The following is a 10,646-nucleotide window of genomic DNA, read 5'->3' on the forward strand; positions in this document are numbered from 1 at the left end:
AGGGAGATGAATTAAATGCATATACAGAAATATATATGTATTTCTATGACACAAAATACATTTGAGCATTATCATCAAATAACAGGTACAGTATATCAGTCATTTGGGCATCACTGTGTATGAAAAGAAGATAAGAATAAACTGGTTCACAAATGAGGCCATAGATATCTGCAATAGACTTAGTTATCACATATCAGAAAGTACAGACACACACAAAGCTTGAAGACATTATAAACTTATGAACTGGAATGTAAGGCAAATCTTCTATGTAGGAGGGACTCTGAAAAACAAATAAGCCTTTAAAAATGTGGATATGCATAATGACTACACTCACAAGGCAATCAACTTTTTCCAGCTTCCCTTGTGTATCTATTCAAAACAATGAGAAATAGGCAGGACAAATTGACCAAATGTCTTCAGTGTATAAAAAAAAAAAAAAAAAAGCCACAACAAAAGAGGCTTAGTGAGTATCAGATGGAACTGAGTGTCTTGTCATAACATTCTGATAAAGAAAAAAAAAAAAGTGTGTGTGTGTGTGTGTGTGTGTGTGTATTCATCCTGAGGTGTTGATTGGTGCCTGCTGGACCAGCCTCATAACTTTGTCCAGCACCACCTCATTATGGCACTCCACCCCACTGGCATCATAGGGTGGCCGGATCAGTGCCACCTGCAGCACCTGAGGGAGAGAGGTTCAGTTCAGGGGGATGAAGTGACATGCTCAGGGAAGCTGGCTAAAAATTACTGTTGGCTCAGTCCTGACAGCTTGCAATAAATGGTAGAGGAAAACAAGAGTGGGATGAAAGGGATACTACAGGCTTTAGTTCAGCTCAATTTCATGTTCTGTGTCAAGACGATATATTTCAAGAAACTGACATAACATATTGAATTCTAAATGTTCATTATCTCTGAAAGGAAGAAGTCTGTAACCAGTTTCTCTTTTCTTCCTATGGTATTACTACAGCAAGAAAACAGAGAAAGGAGTGCAAATTATTACTTCTTATTACATATAGACAGACTGAAGTAACGTATATGAAAGCAAATAAAATCAATGAGAATGCAAAGAGATTTACTACAAAGGCAACAAATACACTGTTGTTTTATGTATAACAATACAATGGGAGACATGTTACCTGTATGACCATGTCTTCGTTCACTGTGTAGGGAACTCTGTTGTCTGCGAGCCACACACACATGGCCTCTCTTCTTGCTGTCACCTCCTGGCTGCTGTAGTGCACCTGGGAGAGTAATAGTTAGTGTGTGGCCAATTGAAGTGAGTCTCTATTAGACCTGCAATCATCTTATTCTCTTAGATTTCTACAAGAGTAAGTAATCATAAGGGAGTGTGGTCAGTCGAAGCCTCTCTTGCACCTTGACACAAAGCATATCCAAGACTGCCCTCTCACCTGCTCCTTCCTGAAGATGGAGTCCACAGCCTCGGCAAGTCCTGGGGGAGGTGTGTCGTCCAGGGGCGTCAGACTCTTGATGTTGTAGCCCATTACAATAGTCACCGTCTTCTCATCACCATCAAAAGTGACCAAAATTACACTGGTGAGAGATAAAGATTGAGTGTAAATGACCACCAGGATTGAGACTTACAAGATTCCCTAGAAGTAAAATATGTTTGCCTTACCAATCTATCAAAAAATGGTGAAAAGAATAGCAGAAACAAAAATGCCTTGGATATCAATGAAGTTAGAAAATAGGTAATAATAATAATAAGTCACTAACTAAAAAAAAATCCTGGTATATAGGAGATGTCTTTCAAGATTATCAATTCCTTAGCCAGATCATGTCAGAACAAACCTCTCAGAGACTGGGTCAATTGTATACACCCAGCCTGTGTGCTCCTTGAGGTCCGAGGTGGTGACTCTGACCCGACGATGGATGAGGGAGTGTTGGTGCACCGGGTTACCTGAGAAGATCTTGTGAGTTGGACTTTTTCCTCCATGGCAATGCACTGAATTGACAAGAAATAGAAACCAGACAAGTTTATAACACTCTGGACTAAAAGAAGACAAACACAGTCACTAAAGACACTAAAGCAGTGAAAGAGAAAGATTAAAACAGAAAACATAATACAGAATTTAAGAAAAACAAAAACAGTGGGAGCTGAAGCCAAGACACATCCCATGAATACTACTAGACTGGACTGGATGGGTACAGAGAGGCTGGCTTGGTGATCCACTCACACCCTAACCTTTCTGCAATGTAAAGTGTGCTATGGAAGTGTGGTCATGTACAAGGATAGCACTGTCAAAATTTGGGTTAGTTTTTTTTTTTTATGTGTGTGTAAGAAGGGATAAGCAAAAAGGCCAACTTAGATGCCAGTCCCTGAGTAGGCCCAAGAGAGTTACCTAAAAGAATGGGATAAATGTCTTGAAACCTCCCTCTTAAATGAATTCAGGTCATAGGAAGATAAAAATACAGAAGCAAGCAAAGAGTTCCAGAGTGTACCAGAGAAAGGGATGAATGATTATGAGTACTGATTAAGTTTTGCATTAGAGAGGTGGACAGAATAGTGCTGAGAGAAAGAAAGTGTTGTGCAGCTTATAAATGTTGCTATGTAACCAATTATTCAAGATCAAGTATATTTGCAGTTTTGGCCAGTATACTTCTCTTTCTTTCCTTTCATAGCCAACAAGCTTTATCATTTCAACACGTGCAAATGTACAACTGAGAATATTGTAAGTAGAAACATTGACATTTACCACAGAGAACACTTGTGAGGCTACCCAGCATTGATTTATTACTACATTACACCCAAACATCAGTGATTGTCATTTTACACTACTCTAAATGTTAATACACCACTAATTATAATACGAGGGTTCAAAAACAGTACTATAACCAGTGAGAAAAACCACTTACTATATAGGCCTAATTCTAGTCTTTGAAAGTAGGCTTAGTAAGAGTGATTAATTATGAGCAAGGGACCCCATCTCACCTAGAACGCCTCCCACTGTGTTTGTAATGGACTGATAACACCTGTCTGCTCCTCAGGTGACACACTGTGTGGTTTGAAGGTTTGTTTACCTCAGCTCACTCAAATGACACCCTGTTGAAAAGACGGAACATCGTAGTCGCCAAGAAATGGGAAAGGAAAAGGAAGGAAAAAGAAAATATGGGAATTAAAAGAATGAGGAAGTATGAAAAATTGAATGCTTGAAATCTCACTAAAGTATAATCTGCATAATATAATTGCTCCTTACATCTACTACCTTTTCAGGGTAGAAATATTTTTGTATCACTACATAGGTAGCATGATTATATATATATATATATATATATATATATATATATATATATATATATATATATATATATATATATATATATATATATATATATATATATATATATATATATATATATATATATATATATATATATATATATATATATATATATATATATATATATATATATATATATATATATATATATATATATATATATATATATATATATATATATATATATATATATATATATATATATATATATATATATATATATATATATATATATATATATATATATATATATATATATATATATATATATATATATATATATATATATATATATATATATATATATATATATATATATATATATATATATATATATATATATATATATATATATATATATATATATATATATATATATAAACTTCAATGGATTAATGTGCATTTCAATATTGTATTACTTATGGGAAGGCTGGCAAATTAGAGGGTTGTGGACTGCTCTGGATGACAAAAATACTATAGCTACGGCACTGTGGCAGATTGAAGTAAAGTGTGTGCAAATGCATGCACGATGTGTTGATAAGTAACAAAGCCTGATACACTTACTATACACTTTATTAATACCACAGAGCCAATGTTCCCACAAGTTCAGAACACTGACTCACCCAGAGACTGTATCTGAGAGCTCATTATACACATTATTAACAGAACAACAGACAAGACAAAATTATAGTCTCTCAATTAAATGCAGCTGCATCGATCAACACTTGGAATGTACACATGAATTTCCTCCAACAAACTAATGCAGACAGATTCTCAAACCCATTATGCTCACCACACAACTGTTTGGCTACTCCATGTAGTATACGTATGTACAACCATCGCACCTAACTACAACAACAACTTGTGCTCAGCAACAACAGCATGTCTACAATGAAGGCAACACCTCCATCAACACGAAGGGCAGGAGGTGTTCAGGATCAGCAGGAACCCTCTCAACTGACACAGTGACACCCGGGCCCAGGCTGCAGGACTCTTCAGGACAGGCGTCCCCTGCCAAGCCACCCTGTGCCATCAGTGTGACAGCTGAGGCAATGTTCACTGGTGACTGAGACACACAACACTGAGGGAGTGTGTGACATTATGCTTCAACAGGTTGCTTCCATCATTGTCATCATCATCATTATCATAGCACAGACATTTCTATTAAGTAATAAGTACTTGGAATTTTCCTTAGTTTATACAAAAAATTTGAACAAGAAATGTTAATTCCTTCACTGATTCCACTGTATTTTATAGGAAATTGCATGACCGGTGTTTTACTTTTATGTGTAGATTGGTTTTATATATTTCTGCTGTTAACATCCAAAATAAATAAAATATACTCTGTATAAATACAACAGGGTTCATCTCCATAATTTAGAAATAAAATCCTACATAGAATTGCAACAGTATTACATTTTCTACATTACCTACTACAGGACACATGAATGTAACTTTGAATACCTTATAACAACTCCACACACACAACATGCTGTTGGCTGTGTTTTACCACAACTGTGGACCAACAAGACACTTGGGACAAAACACACAACCAGCTGATTTGAAACCCACCAAAATACTGCAGGCCGTGTCCCACCTCCTCCTTACTGTGGCCGGTCTCGGGGGTAGAACTCGGCCAGCGTGGAGGCCGGGATACGTTTCAACATCTCCTTGGGGAAGATACGCAGCAGCTGCCACCCAATGTCCAGGGACTCAAAGATGGTGCGCTTCATGTATGAGCCTTGCGAGATGAAGGACTTCTCAAACTTGGCCAGGAACTCTAGGTAAAGCAAGTCATCTGCTGTGAGAGCCTCTTCACCCACCACAGCTTTCATGGCCTGCAGGTCCTTGGCGATGGCATAGCAGGCATACAGCTGGTTGGACACGTCGGAGTGGTCCTTGCGAGTCATGCCCTCTCCGATGGCAGACTTCATGAGTCGGGAGAGGGAAGGCAGCACGTTGATGGGAGGGTAAATCTGACGGTTGTGCAGCTGACGCTCTACGTAGATCTGCCCCTCCGTGATGTAGCCAGTGAGATCAGGGATAGGATGAGTGATATCTGTCAGAGGGAAACACACACATATATACTGGGACAAAATACCATGTCTCACCTCACTAAAAAGAAAAAATACACACACAATCATCTCTTTTAGTATTCAGAGTATCATTCCAAACATATTGACTTATGAACACCAGTAAGAATCCATGAGCACTGACCATCGTTAGGCATAGTGAGAATGGGGATCTGTGTGATGGAGCCCTGACGACCCTCCACTCTGCCAGCACGCTCATAGATGGTGGCCAAGTCAGTGTACATGTAACCTGGGAAACCACGACGGCCAGGTACCTCCTCTCGGGCAGCAGACACCTAAAGGAGAGCACAGGTGAGTCTTATGTGGCCATAAACTAGGAATTGACACAAATAAAGTGAAAGTATATAGAAACAGTCAATCTATGAGTCTTTCAAAGTATGCAAAGGTTAAGTGATTTGCTTCAAAATAAGACAAAACAAGTATGTAAATCTTTCTGGATTGTAACAGAAATAGATAACAGTAAAAAGCAAGTGTAAATGGCAGGAATGATGTAGAAAGCAAAACAAAGACATGCCACTGAAGAAAAGACTGGATAATGGATATAGAGATGAGATACTATGAGATTACTCCCCTCCCATAAACCACAACTAGGTGAATACTACACACACACACACACACACGTTACCCACCTCACGCAGAGCCTCAGCATAGGAAGACATGTCAGTGAGGATGATGAGTACGTGCTTCTCACACTGGTAGGCGAGATATTCAGCGGTGGTGAGAGCGAGGCGAGGAGTGATGATACGCTCAATGGTGGGATCGTTGGCCAAGTTGAGGAAGAGACACACATTCTCCATGGAACCGTTCTCTTCAAAGTCCTGTTGGTGGTACAGGTTGCTTTGTTATCTATTTATTTATTTTTTTTTTTAATGTAGGGAAGAGGGCCAGCCAAGGGCAAAAAAAAAAAAGAAAAAAGATTAAAAAAATGGGCCCACTTGAGTATTTGAGTGCTGGCTTTAATGATTATAAGGGTTGATCTATTTACCAATGCTGGATTAATTAGTCTCTGTTGTTCTGTTGTTAATCTTTAGACACTGATATTGGATTCATTAGTATTTTTGTTTTGTTGTTTGATGATAGTAAAGGTTGATCGATAATGATACTGGATTAACTAGTCTTTGAGGTTTGAAGGTGTTTTGATATTAGTAATGGATGGTATCTGTTCACTGACAATGAATGAATGAGTTTTGTTTGTTGTTTGAGGGTGTTTGATAATTATAAGGGTTAATTTCTATTCACCAACACTGAAATAATGAGTTTATACATTACAATTATGATAATTTTGTTACTTCCATACATTTTTAAGCCACCATTATCTACAAATTACAGTATAACAAAGAAATTGATACAAAAATATAAAAAAAATGCATATAATGTCTAAATATCAACAAGATTTCAATTTAACCATGCATCATTCTAGCATAAAAATAGAAAATACCGAACACAGCATGAGACTGAACACCAATCCACATTTCTGGAAAAAAAAAAAAAAAAAAAAAAAAAAACGAACAGCAACAAGCCACAGACCTGCTTGAAGAACCTGGCAGTCTCCATGTTGACACCCATGGCAGCGAACACAATGGCAAAGTTGTCCTTGTGGTCGTCGTGCACTCCCTTGCTGGGCAGCTTCACCAGACCAGCTTGACGACAAATCTGGGCTGCGATTTCATTGTGGGGAAGACCGGCAGCAGAGAAAATAGGAATCTTCTGCCCTCTGGTGGTGGAGATTTAACACTGTATTGGTGATTTATCTCTTTTTTTATTTGTGTTAATTACTCTTGTCTAATAGTGCTAATCTTTTTAATGTTTTTTTCTATGTTGCTTTTAAATTAATCTTCCATTGAGAGGATGAAAACTGACAGGATAAGAAGAACAAGAAGAAAGACAAGAAAGAAGAGAAGGAAGAATTTGAAGATGAAGAGACAGGGAGGACAAGAAATGACAGGACAAGAAATAAAACAGGAATAAAGACAAGACAGAAGAGAAAAAAGAATATGAAGATCAAGAGACAGGGATGGCAAAAACTGACAGAAGGACAGGAAATAAAACAAGAACAAAGAACAAGTAATAATAGAAAGAAGAATTTGAAGATGATGAACCAGGGAGGGTAAAAACTGACACAACAAGAAAGAGAACACGAACAGATGAGAAAGAATAGAAAGAAGAATTAGAAGATGAAGAACCAGGAAGGACAAAAACTGACACAAGAAGAAAGAAGAGGAAGAAGACAATGGAGACTTCGCACCACCCACCTGGCAATGGAGTTCATGACATCAATGGAGGAGATGCCAGTCTGGATCATTTCTTCAGGGTACGTGCGGGACCAGGGGTTGATGGGCTGGCCTGCCGGGTGACACAAGCAATCAGGCAACCATGCACTTGGGATTACGAGAGACACTAGACACTGATGCATTAGACATTTTGAAAGATAGTAGACATTGATGTATTTGATGTTTTGAAAGCTATTAAACACTACTGCATTTCACATTTTAAGAGACAGCAGACATTGATGTATTTGTTGTTTTAAAAGACACAAGACATTGGTGCATCTGGTGTTTATGTGGTTAAAAGTTCAACACTGAGGCATACCACTGTCATCTCGAGGCCATCAGTTACTTAGCCATCAAAGAATCATGATGTAATGGATTTTCAGCCTAAAGAGATCACAGCTTTAATGGTGATGGACATGTAGATAAAACACTTAAAACAACAAAGCCATGTAAAGCAAGGCCAATTACAATGCAAAGAAGTACCACCATTAAGAGTAAAGGATAAAGAAACATGCAATTTCTCATCATGGGTAGAACTTACACTTTTTTTCATATGCCTGGGTATTAACTTTGATGGATTTTGTTAAGCAAATTAATCAAAATTAATATCCAAGCATATGAAAAAGTGTAAGTTCTACCTGATAAAAAATTACATAATATTGGCAGCAAGTACAACTTAAACTCTTGTGACCCAGATAAAGGAACATTACAAGCCCTGGCTGTCTGCTGCTCACCCTGGATGTCAAGGAAGTCCTCTGCCAGCACTGAGGGGCCCTGGTCGATGGGCTTGCCGGACCCGTTGAACACTCGGCCCAACATGTCCTCAGACACGGGGGTCCTGAGGATGTCCCCAGTGAACTCACAGACAGTGTGCTTGGCGTCCACACCTGACGTGCCCTCAAACACCTGCAATGATGGCCACTGTTATGTGAACAGGCTTCTTCACTAGAGAAAGCTGCAGAACAAGGAAACTTTGCACTGCTGGAGGTGAAATAAATGTCCATCGTAGCCATAGTGACCTAAAGGTAATATTTTGTGTACACTGCATTATGCTGAATAATATATCAATGTTACAATATATATAATCTTTTTTTTGTGACTATAAAATGCAAGGATGTGGTAAATAAATATCAGATTATGGCATAATTACCAATCATATCTATCTGATAATAACAAACAAGGGTAATACACAACACCAGCGTGAGCCCAACACTGACCTGCACCACGGCCTTGGAGCCGCTGACCTCCAGCACCTGGCCCTTGCGCTCCGTGCCGTCCGCTAAGTGCAGGTTGACGATCTCGGCAAATTTGGGGAACTTGACATCGTCCAGAATGACCAGCGGGCCGTTGACACCAGTGACAGTCTTGTAGCACAGGCGCGGCTGTGCTATGTAGTCGCGCTGCACGGCGGCAACGTGCTCCATGTGGCCCACACTTGTCATTGCTACATCAACCACACTCATTAGTTACTGACACACCCTAATGTACCACCACCACAACTATGGGGCCATACAGTGCTCCCCTCGGGGACAAAGAAAACATGTATATACATATTGCAATATAACTAACTCGTGTGACTTCAGCCTGTCTACCTTACGCAACACACCTACGAGTATCATATTTCTTACATCTTATACATGCAATTTATCTCCTTAAAAAAAAAAAAAAAAAATGTCATACACTAAATACAGAAGAACTGCATGAAAATAGTCTAGGAAGATTCAAGGCGGCATTTTTTCTTTTAAATATATTCAGCTTAGGAAAAAAAAAAAAAAAAAAAAAAAATGAGAACAGCTGTAAGCATTATCACCGAAAATACAACAAGTGTACGCATTAAATAAACATCAAACAACTCATCACAAGCAGGAATAACACACAACATATAGGGTAACAACAACTCAACATTTGCAGACGTTCACGAGACACCAGTAATTCCACAGACAGCCGCTACACCTCACACCGCCAACTGACACACACGCCCACACACAACACAGGGACACAAACGCCTCAGCACTAAAGACTCAGGCAGTTCACAGACTCAAGTGAAATCAAAGTGAATCAACCCACACAGAATCACCCCGCCAGTCACTCCCACTCGTCCAATAATTCACCAAATCATCCTTTCCCTCGCCATTAAAAGCCACACGTCTCACAACACAAGCAACCACCAGTGCTTTACCTTCCTGGATGCTGGTAATAGGGGCAGGGGATTAATTCAGTGAAGCACACGGCTGAAAAGTGAGCAGGGCACTTACTGGCAGAGCGGCGTCTGTCATATGATGTCAGCTGATCAATGGCTGGCGCGCGCCCTGCCGGGATCGAAGCCAGAGGTCACGCTCTTCTGCTTTTTCGATCCTAATATCGTAAAAGATAAGTTGTATTGAAAATTGACTATGTAATGTAAAGTGTATGCAGAGTTAATGCAATAGTACTTTTCTTTTTACCTATAAAAGCATAATTAGAGATGTGTTTGCCGTCTTTCGATCCTATGAAGATGTAAGACGCGCCAAGTTCAAAATCGATCTGTCTAAGCAGTGAGCTACCATGAACTGGCGTCTTCCTCAGCCTCAGAGCATCATGAAGCACTGGAAACATCATGAGAAAGAGGGACGCATTAGCAATTAAAGACTTCCACTAGAGATTGAACCTCTGCAAGGGTACTTAATTATCATGCCGACCTGATCATGAAGGACCGTAATGAATACTATAGTCACCCCTAAATTTCCTGCCACTGTTCTTGTAATAAACAAAATCCACCTTTTGTTAGAAAGGCGAAAATATTGAAGTACAGTGTCTTTTAATCAATTATGGTCAAGCTGAGTTAGATTCAGAGTCAATCTTACTCTCTGAAAGGCAATGTGCAATTATGAAATGGCTCATTATTCAGGCACAGATTAGTCATATTTTTCGATCCCGTCATGGTGTAAGGTGGGTCAGATAAAACAGCTTCAAAGTCAAGATATAATAAACCTTTTACAAAAATTAATGTA

At 38.9% G+C, this 10,646-nt stretch overlaps 2 protein-coding genes across 4 annotated transcripts; both read right to left on the reverse strand.

The window, feature by feature from the left end:
• Positions 1-24: 24 nt before the first annotated feature.
• Positions 25-3,083, reverse strand: LOC123507340. 2 transcript variants are annotated; one of them, XM_045260106.1, is made up of 5 exons: positions 2,945-3,083; positions 1,804-1,957; positions 1,404-1,545; positions 1,131-1,235; positions 25-676 (listed from the first exon to the last, which is right to left on the reverse strand). In XM_045260106.1, the coding sequence occupies exons 3-5, from the start codon at positions 1,494-1,496 to the stop codon at positions 554-556; spliced, it is 321 nt and encodes a 106-aa protein (XP_045116041.1). In that variant the 5' UTR covers positions 1,497-1,545; positions 1,804-1,957; positions 2,945-3,083; the 3' UTR covers positions 25-553. The 2 variants fall into 2 exon arrangements, with proteins under 2 accessions (XP_045116041.1, XP_045116042.1); XM_045260107.1 differs by having other exon boundaries at positions 1,804-1,912; positions 2,945-3,076.
• Positions 3,084-3,850: 767 nt separating this feature from the next.
• Positions 3,851-10,233, reverse strand: LOC123507571 (V-type proton ATPase subunit B). Of its 2 annotated transcripts, none has more exons than XM_045260517.1 (9): positions 10,101-10,233; positions 9,912-10,011; positions 8,874-9,100; positions 8,391-8,562; positions 7,639-7,729; positions 6,914-7,100; positions 6,016-6,204; positions 5,511-5,661; positions 3,851-5,352 (listed from the first exon to the last, which is right to left on the reverse strand). In XM_045260517.1, the coding sequence occupies exons 3-9, from the start codon at positions 9,096-9,098 to the stop codon at positions 4,898-4,900; spliced, it is 1,470 nt and encodes a 489-aa protein (XP_045116452.1). In that variant the 5' UTR covers positions 9,099-9,100; positions 9,912-10,011; positions 10,101-10,233; the 3' UTR covers positions 3,851-4,897. The 2 variants fall into 2 exon arrangements, with proteins under 2 accessions (XP_045116452.1, XP_045116451.1); XM_045260516.1 differs by having other exon boundaries at positions 9,836-10,011.
• Between the last annotated feature and the right edge of the window lie 413 nt (positions 10,234-10,646).

The sequence above is a fragment of the Portunus trituberculatus genome, chromosome 22 (assembly GCF_017591435.1).
Source record: "Portunus trituberculatus isolate SZX2019 chromosome 22, ASM1759143v1, whole genome shotgun sequence".
Taxonomy (NCBI): Eukaryota; Metazoa; Arthropoda; class Malacostraca; order Decapoda; family Portunidae; genus Portunus; species Portunus trituberculatus.

Excerpts from the sequence above, each read along its gene's own strand:
- LOC123507340 (XM_045260106.1), bottom strand. The coding sequence starts at position 1,496 with ATGGGCTACAACATCAAGAGTCTGACGCCCCTGGACGACACACCTCCC. Across the intron at positions 1,236-1,403 it reads CCATCTTCAGGAAGGAGCAG|GTGCACTACAGCAGCCAGGA; the intron begins GTGAGAGGGCAG and ends TTACTCTCCCAG. Across the intron at positions 677-1,130 it reads ACGAAGACATGGTCATACAG|GTGCTGCAGGTGGCACTGAT; the intron begins GTAACATGTCTC and ends TCTCTCCCTCAG.
- LOC123507571 (XM_045260517.1), bottom strand. The coding sequence starts at position 9,098 with ATGACAAGTGTGGGCCACATGGAGCACGTTGCCGCCGTGCAGCGCGAC. Across the intron at positions 7,730-8,390 it reads GGACTTCCTTGACATCCAGG|GCCAGCCCATCAACCCCTGG; the intron begins GTGAGCAGCAGA and ends GTCACCCGGCAG. Across the intron at positions 7,101-7,638 it reads GTCATGAACTCCATTGCCAG|AGGGCAGAAGATTCCTATTT; the intron begins GTGGGTGGTGCG and ends CTCCACCACCAG.